A 25,487-nucleotide genomic window follows, 5' to 3' on the forward strand; every position below is an offset into this window, starting at 1 on the left:
TTATTAGTATAGGAAAAAGAAAGGCTAGTAGTGTGGTCTTAAAGTAACTTGTCATTTGCCAGTTCTTTAATGAAATTTATTAAATAGGCGTTTCATATTTCGTTTGACTTCTTTTTAGATGTTCTCAATAGAAAATACACGTCAAGATCGATTGCCTATTTTAAAAATAATAGGTAAAATTATTTGCCTGAAAGAATTTACCATTTGAATAATCCATGCAAAGATGTAATTTTACGTAGCCCAAATATTTTTGCACAAACTGCGCCTTACGACAATTTCTGACGATACATTCAAGTTACATTTTCCTTAATAATCTTCAGTAGGTATTATAAAATTAAACTACTATTTTTAACCTCCGACGCAAAAACGACGGGGTGTTATAAGTTTGACGTATCTGTCTGTCTGTTTGTTTGTTTGTCTGTCTGTCTCTCCCGTACGGATGCACCGATTTAGATTTCATTTTTTTTGTTTGAAAACTGAGTTAGTTGGGAGTGTTCTTACTGTTCTTAGCCATGTTTCATGAAAATCGGCCCACTAATGTCGGGGGCTTTATCATAATTTAATTTTGTGGTTAGGTTATTGCTATGATTACTAGTATACCTAGTAAACGCACGGGTGTTTTCTGCCTATGCTATGACAGAACTAAACTAAGTCTGTACAACATACAGCCTTATTTTTTAAAAGTTAAGTATAACTCTGGTTTCAGACCTAAGTTCCTAAAACTTGACAAAGATACCAACTTTCTCTTTTTTCCAAAGGCCATAATTAGAGGGAAAGAAAAATATGCAATATGTGAACTTCAGTTCAGTGTTCGCGCTGGGCCCTCTTTGACCTGTTTGGGGTATTTTTTATAGTTTCGGTTTCAGCTTACTACTTATTATGTACTTACCTAAACGAGGGTAATTACTAATCGGCTAGTATGTGATTCAATAACATGACTAGTATCACTTATATACATAATAATTAAAACTATAGGAAACAAACACGGTATTTTATAGGGTGTCTATGCTAAATTACCTGTACCAGTAATATTTTTACACAAAACAAAATTAGCATGGATTTTCCTACTCTTTCTTAAATTCTTCATACCGGTGAATATTTTATTGGTTATGATACGTACCTATATATAAACTGGAATGTTAATAGTAGCCATTTCAAAATTCTATAGTACATATATTACCCATATTCTAAATTGCACCAAACTAACGTTTCAACTAACTCTAATTTTCTCACTTAAGTGCAACTTTGCCCCTGTCTGCAACTTTGCCCAATTGTGATTTTGCCCACCGCTGATACTTACATATTGCAACAACGTTGTACAAAAGTGCAACTTTACCTTCGTGGGCATCTTTGCCCCATTGGGCAAGCAATGGTGTCCCATCGCGTCTCCATACCGTAATCACCAACAGTGTTTTCCTCATACAGTAACATCGCATCAAAGTGCAACTTCCTCCTGTCCTGCGACATTATATACATACATTACTCATACTTCGTTACACAACTTTGCAACCAACTCAGACGTTTCACCAAATTGCAACTTAGCCTCAGCGGGCAACTTTGCCTAGCGCTAGTACATATCAGAGAACTGTACAGGATGGTGGGCGTTCTCGTCCAAGGTCTGTAGTTCTAACATGAGGGGGGGTTGAATGGGATGGGAGGGAGGGTTGGTCTCCTGGCGCATTATGTTGCGTCGCCACTTCGCGCGGGCGTTTTGGAACCATACCTGAAAAAAAGTACAAGGTGTTATCAACTCATCAGGAAGATTCTAAAACCTGATTTCGATTTGAACGAGATTCCCCATGTGAATTTCATTACAATAGGCTACTTGACACTTTTTTAAAGTTTATCTTATTGATTAATCCAGGCTACTTTTTATTATGTCTTAAAAACAGCAAACTATTTTTATACTTTTACGGGCGAAAACAACTCAGTCATGTTAATCTATAGATCAAATCAACTAGGAACCCTTATAGTTTCGCCATGTCTGTCTGTCTGTCTGTCTGTCCGTCCGTCCGTCCGTCCGTCCGCGGATAATCTCAGTAACCGTTAGCACTAGAATAATCTAAACTGAAATCAATTATTTTTGTAGTCGGTACCAGACCTGTTTGTCGCCTTGCTAATTTTTAGTGGTTCCTAATGATATTATATGTATCAGTCCGAATATATGTACAGTAGTGAAAGAATTGTCCTTTAACTCCTAACCATTGAGGAGTTGACCTTCCATCATCAGCTCAGCCACATAAAATTATTACCATCAGGCGCAAATACTGGTGCACCTTTGAAAAATACACAAAAAACATTACATGTGCCTATAACATTTGAAGAGTTCCCTCGATTTCTCCAAGATCCCATCATCAGACCACGACTTGGTGCCAATGGGACCATCTCGGGGTTATACCCGTTCGATCAAAAAAAAAATTTTGAAAATCGGTCTACGATTCTCGGAGATATCGAGTAACATACATACAAAAAAAAATAAAAAAAAAAACATTCCGTCGAATTGAGAACCTCCTCCTTTTTTGAAGTCGGTTAAAAATGGCAAAAAATGTTTTATTAGGGTACTCCCCCTACATGTAAAGTGGGGGATGATATTTTTTTTCATTCCAAACCCAACGTGTGATATATTGTTGGATAGGTATTTAAAAATGAATAAGGGTTTTCTAAAATCGTTTTTTGATAATATTAATATTTTCGGAAATAATCGCTCCTAAAGGAAAAAAAAGTGCGTCCCCCCCTTTAACTTTTGAACCATATGTACTTGTACTATTATATATTCTGTGCCATATGTTTAAAAAATATGAAAAAATGACAAAAGTAGAACTTTATAAAGACTTTCTAGGAAAATTGTTTTGAACTTGATAGGTTCAGTTGTTTTTGAGAAAAATACGGAAAACTACGGAACCCTACACTGAGCGTGGCCCGACACGCTCTTGGCCGGTTATTTTTTTAATGACACTGGAGACAATTATAAATGGGAAAGTGTTTGTGTCCGTTTGTTTGTCGGTCTTTCGCGGCAAAACGGAGCGACGAATTGACGTGATTAAAAAAAAAACTCATTTATTTTTTTAAGTGGAGATGAGGGGATGGAGAGTGACATAGGCTACTTTTTGTCTGTTTCTAACGCGAGCGAAGCCGCGGGTAAATGCTAGTACAAAACAAGTATATGACTGTAGATTACCTATAAAAAAACACTAGATAGCTAGTCACTCGTGAGTTGTGATAGTCGTTATCATCGACAAAGAGGATCGAATATTAAAGAGAGTTACTGTCAAAGTAAAATGTGTAATCACAGTGCATAGACTGCCATCTCTCGACACAGTCTTAAAACTTTTGAAACTCAGTTTTGACAAATTGGCCCATATTCTTAACTTGATATGTTTAAAAGTGACAAATATTAATATTAGCGCCATCTAGCCGAGCGTACCCCAAAGATGTGTCGCCATCTAGCTCACCGTACCTTTTTCTGTATGGGTTTGGGGTACGTTTTTTTCTTAGACTTTATCTGACTATACGAAGTTATATAGGTCTTTGTCATCGATCAATGATTGTAACCGTGACAGACAGTCGCGATAGATGGCGCTGTACTGTGCAGTAGCGGTACCGAAATTTCGCCGTCTTCCTTCAATCCCGTATGGTCTAGTGGCTAGGATACCTGGCTTTCACCCAGGAGGCTCGGGTTCGATTCCCGGTACGGGAATGTTTTTATTTTTTTGTTTGTTTATTTATGTTCTGACTAGCTTTTGCCCGCGTCTTTGTTCGCGTTAGAAAGAGACAAAAAGTAGCCTTTGTCACTCTCCATGCCTTCAACTATCTCCACTTAAAAATCACGTCTATTTGTCGCTTCGTTTTGCCGTGAAAGACGGACAAACAAACAGACACACACACATTTTCCTACTTATAATATGTGTAAAATGTTATTCAAAAGATTATAAATATTTTAAAATACACAACATTTATTTATTTAATTAAATGCAGCATAAATAAGATAAAAACTGTTATGAGCGTCACTCTAACAGCAATTCCCGTCAACTTTGTACAATGCCACGTCAGCAAATTTTAATTGATCCTATTTTGTTACCAACATTTAGTAATATAATTCGACTTTCGTAAGATATATACAGGATAATTGTTATAATTAAGAAAATATAGATACTAGAGAACCTTAATGACGAAATAAAACTTAATAAAATCTCAATTCATCGACAAAATCTTGGTAACAAAATAGGAATTAATAAAAATAAATTTAACTTTTCCCTTAATTTTTGTACAAACTTTTCGAGAACTGCTGCTAAAAGTAAATTTGCATTCAAGTGTTATTATTGTAAAATATTAATTATCTTTTAAAACCCATGCACTATCCCGATTATCCCGAGTACCCGAGTATTTCTCAAATAATCTTTTCAATTTAAGATTAGCAGTTAAGTATATTATAAATGCATGTACGTTTCTTAGAAATAAACAGATGATGATGATGCTATATTAACAAAACTTAAAGGAATTGATATCAATAAGGGAGCAGGACCGGATGGAATCCCCCCCTTTTTCATTAAGTCATGTGCCTCAGAGTTAGTTAGACCGCTGAGTTTAATTTATAATAAATCGTTATCAACTGGCTGTTTTCCTGAGCAATGGAAAAGGGCAAAAGTTGTGCCAGTATTCAAATCAGGAGAGGATCACTTAGTCTCAAACTATAGGCCGATATCTATTCTCTCTACATTTGCGAAGATATTTGAGTCCATTGTGTGCCCTTATATTCAGAGTCACTTTAGAACTTATTTAAGTAGTTACCAACATGGATTTGTGAGTAATAGATCTACATCAACAAATTTGGTCTTGTTTACTGAACTACTGGTGAGGGCGATTGATGGGGGTAAGCAGGCTGATGTAATTTATACTGATTTCAGCAAAGCATTCGACAAAGTCTGCCATAAAATATTGCTAAAAAAATTGTCAGCATATGGGTTCGGTGCTTTGCTGAAATGGCTGGAATCTTACCTGGTGGACAGGCAATTTCAGGTGGTAGTGAATGGGTTCCAATCCTCGTCTTATAGCATAACGTCAGGAGTCCCGCAAGGATCGCACCTAGGCCCTGTCCTTTTCAATATATTTATAAATGACCTCCCAAATAGCATTATTCATTCGAATGTTTTCATGTACGCCGATGACTTGAAGTTTGTTCGTACTATCGACTCCGATATTGATGTAAAATTGTTGCAAGCTGACTTGTGTAGGGTCGTCGAACGGTGTCATAATAACAAAATGTTTTTAAACGCGAACAAGTGCATGCATATAAAATTCTTTAGAAAACATAACGCGATAGATTCTAAGTATGACATCAACGACACACCTATTCAGGAGGTGAGCACAATACGTGACCTAGGTGTACTTTTCGATCAAAAGCTCACATTTTTACCTCACATAGAAAATATTATTAAGAAATCATCAAAAATGTTAGGATTTGTCATAAGAAATGGAAAAAATTTCAAATCAGGAACAACAAAAATATTATTATACAACAGCTATGTGAGAAGTGTCATGGAATACTGCAGTGTAGTGTGGCGTCCGCACTATGCAACCCATTCTTTAAGGATAGAGCGTGTACAAAAGCGGTTCGTACGTCACATATCATTTTCTGCTGGTATTTTAAAAAAAATTTTATTAATATAGCCCTCATATAAAAGTAGATTACAACATTTTCGGATGGACTCCTTAGAATTACGTTTTAGAATCTCGGATGCCATTTTCTTGTACAAATTGTTGAGGTCAAAAATAGATTGTTTAGAGTTATTACAACTATTGTCTTTCCGCGCTCCGGCTCGAATTCCACGCAACCCATTTTCCTCCTCTATGTCCTACCTCTCAGACGAACTGTTTATGGCAGCAGCTCGCCTGTGCCACGGTTCTGTAAGCTTCTTAATGCGTGTAGTGATCACACTGACATACATTTTGACTCGCTAAGTAAATTTAAACAGCAAGTACATAGTTATCTATCCACATCTAGTGTACTGAATCATCTCTAGAAGAATCAGTTACCTTAATTATATATTTAATAAGTTATTGTTTGCGGGACCTTTTCTAGTATTTCTTTGTATGAAACGCATGCTGTGTTTACCTGTAAGTAATTGTTGCACAGTCTGTAAACCATTTGCTTGTATAAATTTCAATTTTTTCATGGGCCAGTGTAAACAGTTGTTGGTGAACCAAATAAATAAAATAAAATAAAAAAAAATTAATTTTTTTTCTATTAAAAAAAAATGAAATTTTAAATCAGATCCTATTAATGAGTTAATGCAAGTATCAGTAACCTAATATTTAGGTAACACTTAAGTATGTTATTATTTAGTTCGGTTTTTACATTATTGTCTGTAAACCCCCGACGCAAAAACGACGGGGTGTTATAAGTTTGACGTATCTGTCTGTCTGTCTGTCTCTCTGTCTGTCAGTCTGTGTGTCTGTCTGTGGTATCCTAGCTCCCGAACGTATGAACCGATTTATATTTAGTTTTTTTGTTTGAAAGTTAAGGTAGTCGGAAAATCGGTCTACTATGTCGTGGTCGGGGGTTTTTTCAAAATTTTAATTTTTACATAATAGATAAAGGAGTAAGTTAAGGTAGATCTTAGTAACGTACCTGTTGCTCTCTTTTGGAAAGGCCAGTCTTCTGAGCAAGTTGCTTCAAGTGCTAAGCATCTGGCTTTTGCAAAACACAGATTTAAACTTTCACGATTATTACACATAATGAATTTTTCTACTCGTCGACTGTAATCTGTCAATTAGGACACCACAGACTAAACTATAAGTGCTAACTTTTCAGTGTTGGATACTCTATGGCAGTTCTGACTCAACTATAATAATATATATGTAATCTCATTATAGTTGACTTTAAGTTAACTGTAATAATAATTTCAAAAATAGAACATCATACAATTTCTATACTAATTTGCGATACCTGGCAAATTTTTTTGCATCTGAAATACATTTTTTTTTATTTGTCGCGTTATCGGCCAATCAGAGACGGTTATTACAAACAATTGGTTGCTAGGTAATTCGATGTTGATACAAAGGTGAACGACGCTATTAATATTAATTTTAACTTGCATGAATGATGAGATTTCCGTCCATTGATGATGAAGATGATGACTCGTAGAAAAAGTATTGTATACAATAGTGATATAACTAAGCTTTTCACTCTCGTGCCGTACTATTAGGCCACTCAGCAAGCTTCGTGGCCTAAACATGGTACTCGACTGAAAAGCTTTGTATTATATCACGATTGTATAAAATACTATTTAAAATCGGGACTTAATCGCGTATGACTACATTATTAAACTGACCTCCAACGTTTCAGGGACGGCGTTGTCCCCGTGGTCTCGGAGAAGACTGGCTTGAAATGATATCAACACCTTCTGACAGCCGCGCGAGTTTTTCGAACTACCCGCACTTGGTTTTGATTATCAACTTGAACTGTTTGCGCACTAGGGATGTTACTCTGTCGACACGCAACACTGACACTGACACTTTAACATACACTGACACTGTTTGACACTGACACTGTTTAATGTGTAGTCATGTTACGCGATTAAGTCCCGATTTTAAAAATAATTATCTGGGTTTTGGTTAACCGCGAAGTATGACTTCATGGTCCGAAGTTGGTGGTGTTTGAAGCTGGTGCGCATGCGCTTATCGCGCGTGCTTCTTACAGTAATCTAACACTACAGATAAAGGATAAGGTAGACAGTGGACATACCTGTAGCACTCTTTTGGAAAGCCCAGTCTTCTGAGCAAGTTGCTTCAAGTCCTTAGCGTCTGGGTTTTGGTTAACCGCGAAGTATGACTTCATGGTCCGAAGTTGGTGGTGTTTGAAGCTGGTGCGCATGCGCTTGGTGCGCGAGCTGCTCACGGAGCCCGGGGACGCTGCGCCGGAGTCGTACGCTAGGGACTCCATTGACGATGACAGGTCGCCGCGGTGGAGGATTTCTGGAAGGAGAGAATTTCGTAATCCATAGGTAGAATTGGGGAACAAATAAAATTGTAATTACTATGTATTAATATTAATATTGATGCCGGGTGGTCTAGATAACGACGGTAGCCGCGTGGTAACCAGTGGACTTGATTGCTTTTTCTTTGTGTATTATATCTTTTTTAGTTGACCATTCATAATTCATTTTTTTTAGATTTTTGTTACTTTAAAACTAGATACTTAGTTAAAGATTTATATTGTCAGTGGAAAATAAGCCTGCTAAGCACGTTGCTGACCCGAACATAAATGCTCGCCACTGCGGAGGTGTTACATGCACGTTGCTGACCCGAACATTCGTCGCCACTGCGGAGGCCTGAACATGTTGCTGACCCGAACATTCGTTGAATGCTCGCCACTGCGGAGGTGTTGCACGTTGCTGACCCGAACATTCGTTGAATGCTCGCAGTTGAATGCTCGCCACTGCGGAGGTGTTACATGCACGTTGCTGACCCGAACATTCGTTGAATGCTCGCCACTGCGGAGGTGCTGACCCGAACATAATGCACTGCGGAGGTGTTACATGCGTTGCTGACCCGAACATTCGTTGAATGGTGTTACCCGAACATTCGTTGAATGCTCGCCACTGCGGAGGTGTTACATGCACGTTGCTGACCCGAACATTCGTTGAATGCTCGCCACTGCGGAGGTGTTACATGCACGTTGCTGACCCGAACATTCGTTGAATGCTCGCCACTGCGGAGGTGCTACATGCACGTTGCTGACCCGAACATTCGTTGAATGCTCGCCACTGCGGAGGTGTTACATGCACGTTGCTGACCCGAACATTCGTTGGGCATATGTACGCAAATTTACTGAACTCACCACCATGAGAAGAGCCTAGTGTTGTTTTTCAGTTTAACTAAGTACAGACTGATCATCGTCACACAACATCGTGTAACTTTCCGTACAATAAAATTTAGCGAACGCTTTATCGATGACAGACGGTTTGGTGCAAACCTTAGTGTGCCATGTTTTGACGCTGGGAATCTTGCGCAAAAGATTTATTATTGAAAGCTATAATTCTGACCAGTGTTAAGTAGTGTTGTTAACATCATAAGGTCCAGAATGAGCCAGTTGGGTGTGGCAGTGCACCGTGCAACCACATCCGAGGCGCGGGAAGCGGTCTGTTTTTGCTGCAATCTTTGGTTCCGCCGGACGATATAGACAATGGCATAGCTTCAAATGAGACTGACTTTCTGTTATGAGTATTGACGTTTTGGGAAACCTTTTGTACCTACTTGGGGGATTCGTTAACTGTTTTGTTAGAAATAACTTTGATGGGATTAAGATGGCAGTGAGAAAAGACCTAAGAAATGAAAATCTTGACCTGAGCATCTAGCATATTTTTTTTGGAGTTTTAGAATACGTTACCTACTTGATTCCGTAAAATAGTCATTGTATGTACGGAGAAAGTGAATAAGTAGTGAAATTATCACTATTACCAGAATCTAAAATTACATTACGAACGCCGAGACGAATCAAGGTGTCTGGTGTACAAGACTTTTAAACAACGGTAATTACCTATAAGTTGCCTTAGTTTTATTAATTCTGATTTTAGGTACTTAGCTAAAATCAAAATTACTATTCAATAGCTACTTACTTATTTTAACTATTTTAACTTTACCTATTCTAACTTTATACTTATCACTAAAATTAATAACAGGTATTTATTTAAAAAAAATGGTCTTACTATATACATACCACAATTCTTTCACTTTCGTTAATATGCAAAGCTTCTTAGACACTAATTCACAACAAAAACCATCGTAAAAATAAAAACGACTTAAAACGTCATTCATCATTCATATTAATAAACATAATTGAAAAACAAATGTTTCTAATTGCCCCAAAACACCGCAAACTTAAAACGTTTAGGGTGGCCACTGGCCAGCGGTCCCATTAACAGAAACTTATAAAATATTAATAAAAGGGCTTATATTTAATTGAATACTTATGTGATTAGGCTTTTGTTCGAAGGTTAAATAGATAAGATCTAAAGGCAAATCAGCTGTCTATTTTTGGGGTTCTCAAAAGAAACAACTAAACCATTAATTTGCTATGTGCAGTTGTACGTGACGGGTGATGCTCCTATTTTGTAGGCTTTTCTACGTGCCATTTAAAATGGTCTACCATTATTTATGTTTGATAGGCCCAAAACCCATAATATTACGTATTTTTCTACATGTCCCGTATATTACTTTCGGTTAACTTAAAACTTTGAGATTTGGACGAAAGAAAATATGGTCACCTAACTATATACAACTTGCAAAGAACAAAAAAATAAAAAAAAATGTGCGGAACCATCGGTATGGGAGTCCAACTCGCGCTTGACTGGTTTTTAAAGTAATTAGCTCCAAAGCGCCTCGGCCGAGAAATTGAAAAATAAGGATTATCTTGATATCACTGAAGAGGGTGATACTTTGTATTTATAGCGTGCTAGATATTAATGGGGATAATATATCTACGAGTATGCCAGGTGTGTACAAATTAAATGCTATTAGTGAAAACTTGTATTTAAATTCAATTCTTTACCGGCAACCTTCATATCCAGGGTAACAGGCAGGTTCTGCAGGTCCAGCACGTGTGACGTGAGATTATGTGGCCGCGCGATAGACTACCCGTCACCCGTCCTTATCTCACTGATACAATTAGAAAAAGACGTGATCTACTATAGAGAGATACTGTCGCCCTGCTCAGCGAGCTAGCATGGAGCGCCATGGTAGGCCACATCTTTGTCTAGGCTAGTCTATAAAAAAATAAAATCCGAGAGCGAAACCTCGATTTCAAAGATTTTTTCGCAATATCTTTTAACTGAGTTGTTCTGAATGGACATTTTTTTTCGATAAATCTAGATAATAAATAACACATATATTAAAATAGAATTCTTAAATTGACGGGGAGTCCTTTCTATTTTAGCATTTTCGCTCCTGTAGCGTCTTAAGATCTGCAGCAAAATTTGTTTTCCTTCACCGTGCAAACGGATATACATATGTAATTAGTTATGCTTTCATTTAAAACTCTTTGAAACTTTGTGTTTACAATAGGATAAGATATAAATAATGTAATTGATTTAGGCTCAGATATCATACCTACTTATTAAATAATTATATAAGAAACTAAGACTAAACTTAAAAGCTAGCTAATGTCTAAAATAGGCCCTTGAGGCATTGTACCAAGGATACTGGCGACATTTCCTCGCTGTATCGCAATGCTGATACGTTGAGCGAGGAAGTCGCCAGCTCTTCGGTCACCAGTTACCTCAACCAGACGCTTCGCGATTTCTGTGAACAACTTGTTCGCGCTGGGGCCCCATGGACCTAGAGTTTCTACACCAAAGGGTACAAAAAGGTATTCTTTGCCAAGACTTTTGTATTTATTACGTTTCCAAATTTCGGCACTTTCTGCCGCTGCGCCCGCTTTTATCTTGGTCCGTTGGAGGTGAGACGGTGCCAATGTGTCTACGCAAAAAAAAATATACCTACGCCAATTTTCAATTTTTTTTTAATTATTAAGTCCTAAGTGCATGAGAAGATTAAGTATCGCCCATTTTTCATCAAAAGGTACCTAAAGTGGCACTTAAACTGTACTGTGGACAATTGTATTAAGATACAAACAAACTACGCCCTTATGATAAGCGACTATAGTGACTTTTAACCAAGAACCCCACAACACAATTGTGAATCTTTTTAATAATGCATATAACCACTCATAAAACTCCCATATAATATAACTAATGTTAATATCCGTTATCCAAACCAATTGCGAGACCCACAATAAAAAATAATTACACAACACTAGACTTAAATCACTCGGACTGTCCAATATATTTAATTATAAACTTAATAATTGGGTCGATCCACTTCGCTGACCAAAAACGCCAGCGATGTATGAATTCACTAAAAAACTTTAAAACGACTTTACTCTAATCCAACACAGACTATTATAAACTGTATATTTTACACTCTAGTGTTTAAAACTATGAGATATCTTTTTCATTGTGCCTTTTAAAGTAAAAGTCACAAAAATGTATAAATTTTGGTCTTGTACCGCTGTGGGGTCGTCGGTTATCTTTTGATCTAGGAATGTACTATTAGGAGTATATTTATCATTTGTTGTTTGTTTGAGTGTCGCCACCTGGTGAGTTCGGACGTCAGGTGATTTGTACTGTTAAAATATTCGCTTTGTTTATATGACTAATTATTAAACAATAGAATATAAATATTAAACAGAATTAGGCCTGATTTAGACGGCGTGTGAACTCGCATGCGATTTTGGTTACATTGCGGGCTGTTGAGATGACATCCAATTTTGCACAGCCATCAAATACTGCAATGTTATAGAACTCGTATGCGAGTTCTCGCACCATCTAAATGGGCCCTTAAGCACAAATATATATTTGAATATAAATATAAATTCATATTCATAAGTACCTATGTAATTAAGGTAAATACTATTAAGCCAAAAACTTTTGGAGTTACCTAGTAAAAAAATAATAAAATAGCTGATTAGATTAAATCACTTAATTATCTTACTTTTAGTTACTTTAGCAGTCGGATCGATTTACTTTCCCCGGAATAATTCCCGCCAATGAATATGAACTGTCTGCTCGTTTGCCTCCTAAGTCACACAATATTTAGTAAGGTACAGCGAGACAAATCCCGACTGGGGGGCAATTGTAACTGATCCGTTTCTTCCATAATTAGACTATTAAGTATAGTTCCACATGTACCCACTAATCACGCGTGCCCTATAAAACCAGTGGACACTCTAATTAATAAGTACCTAGTGCAAACATTTAAAACATGAAAATAATGGATCAGAACATTTGTTTAGTCGCTTAGCACCTATAGTACAAGCTTTGCTTAGTTTGGGGATAAGTTGATCTGTGTAAGGAGTCTCCAATATTTATGTTATTTTTCCCCTCACTAGCTCGGAAACACGCGTTTTATCCTTTAAAACGCATATTATCCACTAGTAGGTAATAGTACATTACATCAGAGGCCGGGAAAATGAGGATTTCGATTTTTAATGAGGACTCGCTTCGCTCGTGGTTCGAGAATAGAATCCTGAACTTAGCGAGTTTTTCAATACACGAGAAGTAAAATACATTTGCACACGTGTCAAAACTTTTCCCCTCACTATAGCGAGGAAACTACAACGCAAAAAATGCGTTTATCACTATTTCCAGTACTTTCACAGGTGGTAAATCATCTTCATTACTAGATTCACCTAATGTTATCAATTTTAAAGCAGTTAATTTTACTTTATTCAAGGTAAAATTACTTTTCTCAAACATGCAATGAAATATTGTCTTTACGTTCCTTAAAATGGGCTGGGAAGTATCGCTTTTTGGGCGCAACAACTCGAGAGGACTGTAAAGGGATTTCATATTATTTTTTAGGCCTAGGCCTGCAAAGTAACTTTTTTTTATAAAATATTGTCCTTTAGAGCATTTTTTTTTATTTCATTGTATGTTTGAGAAAAGCACTATACATGCCTCGGCGTGAAAACGGATTCCCGGCCTCGTATCCCTATCCGGCCTCGCTCGCACGCTCGCTCGGCCGTATATACCCACTTGGCCGGAAATCCTCATTTTCCCGGCCTCTGATGTAATGTACTATTACCTACTAGTGGATAATATGCGTTTTAAAGGATAAAACGCGTGTTTCCGAGCTAGTGAGGGGAAAAATAACATAAATATTGGAGACTCCTTACACAGATCAACTTATCCCCAAACTAAGCAAAGCTTGTACTATAGGTGCTAAGCGACTAAACAAATGTTCTGATCCATTATTTTCATGTTTTAAATGTTTGCACTAGGTACTTATTAATTAGAGTGTCCACTGGTTTTATAGGGCACGCGTGATTAGTGGGTACATGTGGAACTATACTTAATAGTCTAATTATGGAAGAAACGGATCAGTTACAATTGCCCCCCAGTCGGGATTTGTCTCGCTGTACCTTACTAAATATTGTGTGACTTAGGAGGCAAACGAGCAGACAGTTCATATTCATTGGCGGGAATTATTCCGGGGAAAGTAAATCGATCCGACTGCTAAAGTAACTAAAAGTAAGATAATTAAGTGATTTAATCTAATCAGCTATTTTATTATTTTTTTACTAGGTAACTCCAAAAGTTTTTGGCTTAATAGTATTTACCTTAATTACATAGGTACTTATGAATATGAATTTATATTTATATTCAAATATATATTTGTGCTTAAGGGCCCATTTAGATGGTGCGAGAACTCGCATACGAGTTCTATAACATTGCAGTATTTGATGGCTGTGCAAAATTGGATGTCATCTCAACAGCCCGCAATGTAACCAAAATCGCATGCGAGTTCACACGCCGTCTAAATCAGGCCTAATTCTGTTTAATATTTATATTCTATTGTTTAATAATTAGTCATATAAACAAAGCGAATATTTTAACAGTACAAATCACCTGACGTCCGAACTCACCAGGTGGCGACACTCAAACAAACAACAAATGATAAATATACTCCTAATAGTACATTCCTAGATCAAAAGATAACCGACGACCCCACAGCGGTACAAGACCAAAATTTATACATTTTTGTGACTTTTACTTTAAAAGGCACAATGAAAAAGATATCTCATAGTTTTAAACACTAGAGTGTAAAATATACAGTTTATAATAGTCTGTGTTGGATTAGAGTAAAGTCGTTTTAAAGTTTTTTAGTGAATTCATACATCGCTGGCGTTTTTGGTCAGCGAAGTGGATCGACCCAATTATTAAGTTTATAATTAAATATATTGGACAGTCCGAGTGATTTAAGTCTAGTGTTGTGTAATTATTTTTTATTGTGGGTCTCGCAATTGGTTTGGATAACGGATATTAACATTAGTTATATTATATGGGAGTTTTATGAGTGGTTATATGCATTATTAAAAATATTCACAATTGTGTTGTGGGGTTCTTGGTTTAAAGTTACTATAGTCGCTTATCATAAGGGCGTAGTTTGTTTGTATCTTAATACAATTGTCCACAGTACAGTTTGAGTGCCACTTTAGGTACCTTTTGATGAAAACCGGCCAAGAGCGTGTCGGGCCACGCTCAGTGTAGGGTGCCGTAGTTTTCCGTATTTTTTTCAAAAACTACTGAACCTATCAAGTTCAAAATAATTTTCCTAGAAAGTCTTTATAAAGTTCTACTTTTGCGATTTTTTTCATATTTTTTAAACATATGGTTCAAAAGTTACAGGGGGGGGACGCACTTTTTTTTCCTTTAGGAGCGATTATTTCCGAAAATATAAATATTATCAAAAAACGATGTTAGCAAACCCTTATTCATTTTTAAATACCTATCCAACAATATATCATACGTTAGGGTTGAAATGAAAAAAAAATTCAGCCCCCACTTTACATGTAGGGGGAGTACCCTAATAAAACATTTTTTTCCATTTTTTATTTTTGCACTTTGTCGGCGTGATTCATATACATATTGGTACCAAATTTCAGCTTTCTAGTGGTAATGGTTACTGAGATTATCCGCGGACGGACGGACGGACGGACGGACAGACAGACATGGCGAAACTATAAGGGTTCCTAGTTGACTACGGAACCCTAAAAATGGGCGATACTTAATCTTCTCATGCACTTAGGACTTAATAATTTAAAAAAATTGAAAATTGGCGTAGGTATATTTTTAATAAGTATGATATCTGAGCCTAAATCAATTACATTATTTATATCTTATCCTATTGTAAACACAAAGTTTCAAAGTTCCCAGCCCATTTTAAGGAACGTAAAGACAATATTTCATTGCATGTTTGAGAAAAGTAATTTTACCTTGAATAAAGTAAAATTAACTGCTTTAAAATTGATAACATTAGGTGAATCTAGTAATGAAGATGATTTACCACCTGTGAAAGTACTGGAAATAGTGATAAACGCATTTTTTGCGTTGTAGTTTCCTCGCTATAGTGAGGGGAAAAGTTTTGACACGTGTGCAAATGTATTTTACTTCTCGTGTATTGAAAAACTCGCTAAGTTCAGGATTCTATTCTCGAACCACTCGCTTCGCTCGTGGTTCAACTATAGAATCCTTTCACTTGCTCGTTTTTCAATCCCACACTCGGCGTTAAAAAACAACTTTGCCCCCTTGTATAACAAATAACTATATTTATTTTATTTGTCCCCCAGTCGAAATTGCTCCGCTGTACCTTATGTAATGTCACAGACAGACCGACGGACAGAGCCGCACCATAAGGGTTAATTTTGTACCTACCTTATTTGTACAGAACCCTAAAAACTAAAGCCGTTTGCAACTAGTGCAATAAATTACAGTTATTTTTTATAATCTTTGTATTTTAAGTATACTGGGATTTATCATAGAAAGGGCAGAAAAAACGTGTCAAAACACAGTTTCCACTATCAATCTAAAACAACGTGACTTTACATACAAGAATTCAAGAGCCCTGTTGTCCCAACACACTTATAACAACAACCGTTTAAAAACGACAATCTTTTCATACAACGCTAATGGCGCTTACGACGTTTTCAAATATGAAGTCCGTGTCGTATCTTCATCGAAGCATCAATAAAGCTAATAAGGCGTTGGAAGAGAAAGGACGTAAGCGCATATAGTTGAATTAGGTTATAAGACTTTTTTATTTGGTAAGTTGGTCGAGGGTCTTGAAAAATTGTATGCGGCAGAGAAAGGGTTTGATTTTAGCAGTGTTTGCAAATAAGCAGCTGAGCGGGCGAGGTGATCTAAATCTACTGATAGTTTTATAAGAGTGTTTTATGATATGATATGCATAAATAAGTTATAGGTGATATAGGTAGGTATTATATTTACTCTTAGATTTTAAGTTCACCAAATATTCGCTAAATGGATTCAGTCGCCAAGACAAGGGAGTTAAAAATCGGGAAAAAATACTCAATGAACATTACGATACCTAATAGTTTCTTGTAGTCACAACGGGTTTCAAACCTAGGTCCACCAGAGACTATCCACTATGCCAGGCCGGTAGTACAGTTAGTAAGGCGCATTAGACCGTTTTCACATTATCCGATCCGATATCGGATGTCGGAAGGATTTCAATAGAAAAAATCCAAGATGGCGCCTGTAATGTATGGGATATCGGTCCGACATCCGATATCGGATCGGATAATGTGAAAACGCACTTAGGTAATTCCGAAAGCCGTCTAATTTCGAAAGTCGCACTATTATTTCCATCATATCAAGATTCCGCTTTCGAAATTATCCGAACATTTCTGTCATTCGGATTTACCCTAAGTGCGTTTTCACATTATCCGATCCGATATCGGATGTCGGACCGATATCCCATACATTACAGGCGCCATCTTGGATTTTTTCTATTGAAATCCTTCCGACATCCGATATCGGATCGGATAATGTGAAAACGGTCTAATGCACCTTATGTAATTTTTGATAGTAACCGTTTGGGGGGCCTGTTCTCTTTCTTCATACATTTACACTATAAAGTACCCTACTCTAAAACGTCCAAAATTCATGTTCAAACCTTTGATGATGACATATAGATTTTCACAACCAATTATATATCAAAAAAAACCTACAATCAAAAGCTATAACGGTAAATAACTGTCCCAACTCTTAATCAGGTCGCTCGAAGAATAACCCCCTCGGAGCTCACAACCGCGCAAACTATACCCGCACTCTTCTCTCTTATGGGGTGGCTGTGGGTTAGAGCGAGACGGCAGTATGTTCGGCAGTGTGTCCCCTATTCATTAGTGGGTTCAGTCGGGATGAATTGACATTCGGGACGGAGGGCGCGATTTTCCTTTTGGAGGTTTTCAGCTAAATTTTAAGCGTCTAGAGGCTCTAGTGTTGTTTTTTAGCTCATAGTTTGAATAGTAGAGTTTGAGGTATGGAATGCTTGAGGTTTTTAAGGAAGAGCATTAAGCGAGATAACGTAAGTAGGAATTTACTGTGAACAAATGACCTTACGTAAACAAATCGCATCCGAGACTCGGATTCCGAGTTTTTTTTAATGTAGCTCAAAAATCAACGGAAGAAGATTTTGTATCTAAGTATATTAAACATGAAACACGTTAATAAAAAAAAAAATATTCGCAATGGCTGGACCGGTCGTCTGTCGTGTCATAATAGGGCCTTTGCGGAATTTGGGACCCCCCAATCAGTGTAAGAAATTTCAATAAAAATATTGTTTTTGTGTTAATTACATAAACTTTAAGCGATAATCTACATAAGTACATTGAGAATGTGAAAAAAGTAAATTTTTAGACAGATTTTATTCTTAATTGTCGTCACAAAACTGACAGCGAGTTAATTTTTGTTAACAACTTACGCTAATTGGGGGACCCAAATACTGAAAATGCCCAATAACGGAGTGGTAAACCTCATTTTGTACGTAGGTATATCAACAATTTCATTCAATTTCAACTCCTTAATTGTTACGAGTGGCACTGAAACTTGAGCAGTTTCATGTGCTCTTCCCACCCCTTTTGGGAATACAGGCGTGAGTGTATGTGTGTCTGTACTGACCTAGCGCCGTGCTGGCCATCCTCATGGTCTGAACCTGCATGTCATCCGACTGCGCCAGTTTCCTTTTTCTAGGCCTCCCCTTCTGACCCGGTCCGCCGTAGAACTGGGAGGGGGAGCCTTCGCTGTCCATTTCTTGGCACCTGGGGGTAGTTAGAAGTCGTACTATTATAAAATATCCATACTAATATTATAAATGGGAAAGTGTGTGCGTCTGTTTGTTTGTCCGTCTTTCACGGCAAAACGGAGCTACTTTACGTGATTTTTTAAGTGGAGATAATTTAAAGGATGTAGAGTGAAATAGGTTACTTTTCCTCTCTTTCTAACCCCCCACTTCCCTAAAATGGGAGATGGAAGTTAGTATGGAGCATTCTGGAATTATTGAATTTAACGCGAGCGAAGCCGCGGGCAAAAGCTAGTACCTCTATATATATGTACAGTCACGGACTTTAATTGTTGATCCACTTTTAGCTTATTTTATACCGGAACTTCATAGCTTAACTACGAGATGTCCGGTATAAAATGAGCTAGAATTGGATCAACAACTTAAAGTCCGTGACCGTACTTACATTCAGTCAATTGAATTGAATCCTAGGCCAGTTTAAAACTCTGTCTTATTTGCACGTTGTTTTATTTGCCATAGAAGTCACACTGACGTTTACTATGCATAGGCTCTACAGTGGCATATACCTATGATTCAAATAGGTTGACCGTACCCTCATGGTGATTATATTGTCACCTGAATGTATTTATTGAGTGCTATGGAATACTCGTAAGCGGCTTTCGAGTTTCGCTATAGGGTCAAACATGAAATCTCAAAAGATTTGGCTCCCATAAAAAATGCGCAAAATGCAAATTTATATAAAAAAAATATCTGGTCTTTCTAAAGATCTGATCTTTGATACCCTTGGATTCTTGCCTATAGACGCCGTCATCATCATACTCCTGCTCATAATGTGGCCTGCAGTAGACCAGGTTATCTCTCATGCAGAAGACGTCTCCCTTGGACAGTACACTTCCACAAGCGGCAAAGAAGCTGGTGAGATGGTACACGGCATCTCCGGCTCTTATCACCAGCTAGTATCCTTACCTATAGACGCTCTCATCATCATAATCCTGCTCGTGTGGCCTGCAGTAGACCAGGTTATCCCTCATGCAGAACACATCTCCCTTGTACAGAAGACTTCCACAAGCGGCACAGAAGCAGGTGGGATGGTACACGGCGTCTCTGGCTCTCATCACCAGTATCCTTACCTATAGACGCTCTCATCATCATACTCCTCTCTGGCTCTCATCACCAGCTAGTATCCTTACCTATAGACGCTGTCATAATCATAATCGTGCTCATAATGTGGCCTACAGTAGACCAGGTTATCCCTCATGCCAGAGACGTCTCCCTTCGGCAGTAGACTTCCACAGGCGGCACAGGAGAAGCAGGTGCGATGGTACACGGCGTCTCTGGCTCTCATCACCGGCTAGTATGCTTACCTATAGACGCTGTCATCATCATACTCCTGCTCATAATGTGGCCTGCAGTAGACCAGGTTATCCCTCATGCCGAAGACGTCTCCCTTGGACAAAAGACTTCCACAGGCGGCACAGGAGAAGCAGGTGAGATGGTACACGGCGTCCCTGGCTCTCATCACCAGCTCGTTGGCGGTGATGCCTGCGCCGCAGCGAGCGCAGCGCTTCACGCAGAACATTCTGGAACAAGGGAGATGATGTGCTAACCTGATTAGAGAAAATCTTATAAAGCGGACTAGGTATAGTTAGGACGATTTAAGACTATGAACTCGCGACAGGTACGTAGATCGATTGACGTCATCATCGTACCCTGAGAATTATGTTATCTGGATAATCCAGAGTCCAGACCTTATGAGGATTGATAAAACGATGAAACACTTGAACGAAAAGGCAGATCATGCCTTTGCGCTTCGCTTGGCTCATCTTGTCGGGAACACTTCCTATATTGACAGATGTTCGATATTCTGAAGTATGGACAACATACGGTTTAATTGCAACACTGTTAACCGACGCGACGGTGCGACTGTCAAAGTGTCACGTCGATAGTTGACGGGTGACAGGCGGGGGAGGGTCGTGGGTACTGTCACCTGCAATCATATCTTTGAAGGAAGAAATAACGTGACTCGATCATTTGTAGAGTTATAAGAGGGGCCTTCAAAGTTTTAAAAACTTTTTTCTACTCCCGAACTGTTATTCGTCATTTACAGGGTCGTGCATAGATCTTTAAAACCCTACATAAAAGTCTGTTCCTAAAGCCAACGTCCGCCGGCTTTCAGCGCATGCGCGCAGTATCGAAAAAACTGAAAACGCATTGTTTGGCTTTGTAACCATGGCAACGCATTGTTATAACGATACTGCGCGCGTGCTGAGCTGACAGTGCAAACCTTTGCGTCAAAATAAAGGAAACAGTATGAATTTCACGAAAGTTATTCAAGAAAACTATTAAAAACTAAGTGCATAGTCGTAGAAAAAGTATTGTATGCAACGGTGTTTAACTGAGTCAAAATATACTCGTGGCGTCTTAATAACAATTTTCGGCTTCGCCTCAAATGGTTACCCACGCCACTCGTCTTTTTTGACCCCCTTTAAACGCCTGTTGCATAAAATACTATTATTTGTTCAACTTCGAAGAGTAAATTAATTATATTATTTCAGGTGATTGTACTCTACGCATATTTATTTCCGTGACATAGTTGGAGTAACCTACATTATTTACCAGCCCAAATCTAAAAGGTCTAAAGTTTCTTTCTTCACAGGTCGCATTACCTCCTTGTGGGATTTGAACTATCTTGTCCCTTAATCCCTTGAAGCTAACGATAGTCGGTTGTATTAAAATTGAAAATAATACACATTTACTAATTAAAATTAGAAATCGCTTTGAATTTTCGCATTTCGCATTTTTTCGCTTTTAGGCACAAATTTCGCATTGCAAATGAACAAGAATCGATTATATGTCAAATACGAGTAGGTCATTTCTATAATAGCCAAATGCGTGAATGAGTATCGCTGGTTAAACAACTAAATGCAAGTAATCCATATCAAACATGAATGCAGCAGTAGTTGGAAGTCTGTACCATAGAAAATTAATCTACTCTAACACATAAAATAAATATCCACAATATGAAATAAGGTCAGCCGGCATCACCTAGTGAATAGGTATTACCTAAATATATAAACAGTTTATTGTACCACCAAAATTATACACAACAGAAGAATAGATCATTCGATTCGTACGGAACCGATTTCTTCGTTCATCATCACTCATCATCATTCCAGCCATTCGCCCACTGCTGAGCATAGGCCTCTCTTCGTGTACGCCACTTATCCCGGTCCTGGGCTAATCTCATCCAGAAGTGCCCCGCAGTTTTTCAAATGTCGTCCACCCAACCAACCAACGGATGCCAGGGGTTTCTTACATCCGAAAGCGGCCACCATTCTGTTAACATTTTGGTCCACCTCCCATCATTCTGGCTGGCCAACATGTCCTGCCATATGAGTTTGGAAATGACGTCACCCCCGTCCCGCACCTTAGTGTGGCTTCGGATCTGGACATTCCTCGCTCGGTCTTGAAGCTTAATGCCGTGCATGGTGCGCTCCATGGCTCTCTGAGCTACTCGTATCTTATACACAGCCTTCTAAGTGAGGGTCCATGTGTCCAGTTAACCTATAGTATATGTAGTTTACCTGTAGTAGTCCTCCTTGCAGTAGATATTGCCGTCTCTCGAGAAGCAGGTCAGTTCGGAGTCGAGAGGCAGCCGGCACTCGCAGCAGCGCAGGCAGGAGCCGTGCCATTGGCGGTCTACCGCCAGCAAGTAATATCTAGGGACAGAATACTAACATTAGGAAGATCAGAGTTTGTTGATCCTGTGTGCTTAGCCGGATGCACAAACGTTCATGAAAAGCTCACGATAATAACTCTTTCGTAGCTATCTATCTCTATCGCTCTTGCGCGACAGGGCCAGAATACATTTCTAAGGCGTTTGGCGTCGCAGAAATGCCATTCGGCTACGGGGCCTGGAGTTTCATATGTTCATATATAATTTTATAGGCTACGAACACACAAGGCGGAACGTATGCTTGGCACTGGCATAGGATTAAAAAAGAGAACAAAAGTTTGACGCATTATAACCCTGAAGTGTCGCTCATATTTCAAGTTGCATATCTGACCAAAGCGTCGTCGTCCGGAATCATTTTGCTTAAGCCCTTTTTGACCAGGATTATATCTAACAGAACGCATGGGTGTAAGTGGTATTTCAGCATAGCTGTTTGCTTCGGTAGATGGCGCTCTGTGTCTCATCTGACCAACCGGCGTATTATACTTCAAATTTTATCAGTGATAAATTATCACTTATCCACGTGGATAAGACATCTGTCACTCTCAGACTGACATACTTGCCAAAACGTACTTTATTCACATAGATAAGTGATAAAATTGGAAGCATAACATGCCGGCAGATCCAGATCTATCGATTACCTTCCTCACCTGTCCTGTACCCTACCTGTTAGCTGCTTCGAGAGATACCTCTCTGTGTCTCAAATGTCAAGGTCCGCGCTGTGTCACAGCTGGCTGAGATCTTCCTGAGGACATTGTATCTCCCCCCTCCTCACCTGTCCTGTATCCGCCCCCCGCAGCCCGCGCACTCGTCGGGAACCCCCGGGGAGCCCTCGGAGTCCCTGTCCTTGAGCATCGCTGCCTGCTCCGGCAGATGGCGCTGTGTGTCTCAAATGACGAGGTCCAGGGCTGGCTGAGACGCGGGCGAGGCGGCCATCTTGTCTTGTCCTGGATGGATAGATACATTTAATGATAAGTTTAGTAGTTTTAAGAAAGTTCTTATTTATGTTTTAGTTACTGATGCACAAGTTGCAGAATCTTTTTAAAAAAATTGAAAGGTTCTTGGAAATTTCATGAAAGTTTCACAAGAAATATATGAATTTAAACGATGAAAGGAAAGTTTCAAAATTCAATATCCATACAAAGATGAGAAAAGTTACAGAATTTTTATTTGTTGAAAATTTCACAATTTTGGAAAGTTTTCGTCAGCACATCAACCACAAATACATTTTTTGGGAGTAAAACGTAAATCAATGAAATTTTGTTTATAACCTTCATCTTGACACCAATAAGGAAGATCTGACGAGTCCTTTAAAATCATAAGACATTTGACGACCGGTCTGGCGCAGTCGGTAGTGACCCTGCCTGCTACGTCGCGCCGCGGTCCCGGGTTCGAATCCCGGTAAGGGCATTTATTTGTGTGATGAGCACTGATATTTGTTCCTGAGTCATGGATGTTTTCTATGTATATAAGTATTTATATATTATATATATCGTTGCCTGAGTACCCACAACACAAGCCTTCTTGAGCTTACCGTGGGCCTCAGTCAATCTGTGTAAGAATGTCCTATAATATTTATTTATTTTCAGTGAGGAAACAATCCGAGGCCCTTTGAAAATAATTCTGAACAGCTGATCCAACATTTTCAAATAATCGATGGAATCAGGCGTTACTTTGTGGAAATCCATGATAATCAAAAACTAGAAAATTAAAACACGCTTTTATAAATGCACGTAAAAGCCAAAAATAAATTATGGATCGTTCAAGTTGTCTCTATTTGTGAGCTGAAGTTTAAAAACTAATTCGTAGGTACTAGTTTGTCGAACTCAGACAAAATATGCGCTAGTAGCGAGGAGAGTCGACAGTCACCGACACTTAGAACGCCGCTTTTTCCGGTAATCAAAGTATAAAAGGGAAAGTGTCTACAGTGACAGGATGCAGAGTTCTTGTTCGTGGACGAGATATCTTTGGTTCTCTTTGGTAACCCTTAGGCGGCATATGTAAACGTTATGTTCTTATGCAACTTCATTCGCCAGGAAGTTCGGATTAGTATTTGTTTACAAGAAAGTCTTTCCTGTTCCAGAATGGACAACGTGCTGGTCTTTCATGCCCCCCCTTTGTTTGCTCTTAAAGGTCACAAAAAAACGCTAACCCAACTTATTCTAAATACTACGTTGATCTTTCTTTCATGTGGGGGCTTCGCCCCGAGCCCCTTTTCTTTACTCTTAAGGATCACAAGAAAACCTTAACCCAACTCACAAGAAAACGCTAACCAAACTTATTTTAAATACTACGTTAATCTTTCTTTTATGCGGGGGGCTTCGCCCCCCGATCCCCCTTTTCGTTACTCTTAAGGGTAACAAGAAAACCCTAACCCAACTTATTTTAAATACAACGTTGATCTTTATTTCATGCGGGGGCTTCGCCCCCCGAGCCCCCCTTTCTTTGCTCTTAAAGGTCACAAGAAAACGCTAACCCAACTTATCTTAAATACTACGTTGATCTTTCTTTCATGCGGAAGGCTTCGCCCCCGAGCCCCCCTTTGTTTGCTCTTAAAGGTCACAAAAAAACGCTAACCCAACTTATTTTAGATACTACGTTAAACAGTGCCAACCTGTTATAGTACCTACAATTTTTTTTTTCGCCCCCCGAAAGCCCCTTTGTTTGCTCTGAAAGGTCACAAGAAAACGCTAATTTAACTTATTTTAAATACTACGTTTTCAATAGTGACCTTCGCTTCTCTCGGCAAATGAATAAATACATAAAAGTATATTTATAGATAGTATCCCTATAGACATCCTACCATTCTTACCTAACTTGAAATGCTCCCGGTATTACCATAGGCCCGCTTACGATTCCAATAAAAAGAAAAAAATAATAATCCATTGTCTTTGAGACCTCAGGACTCTCGAGAGACAGCATAAACTAACTCAAGCTAATGTGTATTTTACTAGGAAAAGGAGCCTTCTGATAACCGCCATTTAAGTTGGAAATAGGAACATCTCTTGAATTATTCCTTAGAAGGACGTAAAGGACAAACATGTTAAGGTTTTCACGGAACGAAAAGTTTTGTTTTACTTTTAGTTCTGATCGAGTA

At 38.5% G+C, this 25,487-nt stretch overlaps 1 protein-coding gene and 1 non-coding gene across 2 annotated transcripts in view; one reads left to right on the forward strand and one right to left on the reverse strand.

Annotated features, from left to right (window-relative positions):
* Positions 1-455: 455 nt before the first annotated feature.
* LOC125241807 (LIM/homeobox protein Lhx9-like) overlaps positions 456-25,487 on the reverse strand; it is a 40,412-nt gene continuing 15,380 nt past the window's right edge. Inside the window, exons 2-7 of the mRNA XM_048150450.1 lie at positions 23,166-23,337; positions 22,242-22,376; positions 20,022-20,237; positions 18,537-18,676; positions 7,745-7,974; positions 456-1,723 (exon numbers count right to left, since the gene is read on the reverse strand). Of these exons, the coding sequence (XP_048006407.1) occupies positions 1,568-1,723; positions 7,745-7,974; positions 18,537-18,676; positions 20,022-20,237; positions 22,242-22,376; positions 23,166-23,245 (957 nt within the window). The 5' untranslated portion in view covers positions 23,246-23,337 and the 3' untranslated portion in view covers positions 456-1,567. The remainder of the gene's footprint in view (positions 1,724-7,744; positions 7,975-18,536; positions 18,677-20,021; positions 20,238-22,241; positions 22,377-23,165; positions 23,338-25,487) is intronic.
* On the forward strand, positions 3,626-3,697 carry Trnae-uuc. The gene has a single exon. It is a non-coding gene; the product is annotated as a tRNA-Glu (tRNA).

Source organism: Leguminivora glycinivorella, chromosome Z, assembly GCF_023078275.1.
Source record: "Leguminivora glycinivorella isolate SPB_JAAS2020 chromosome Z, LegGlyc_1.1, whole genome shotgun sequence".
Lineage (NCBI taxonomy): Eukaryota > Metazoa > Arthropoda > Insecta > Lepidoptera > Tortricidae > Leguminivora > Leguminivora glycinivorella.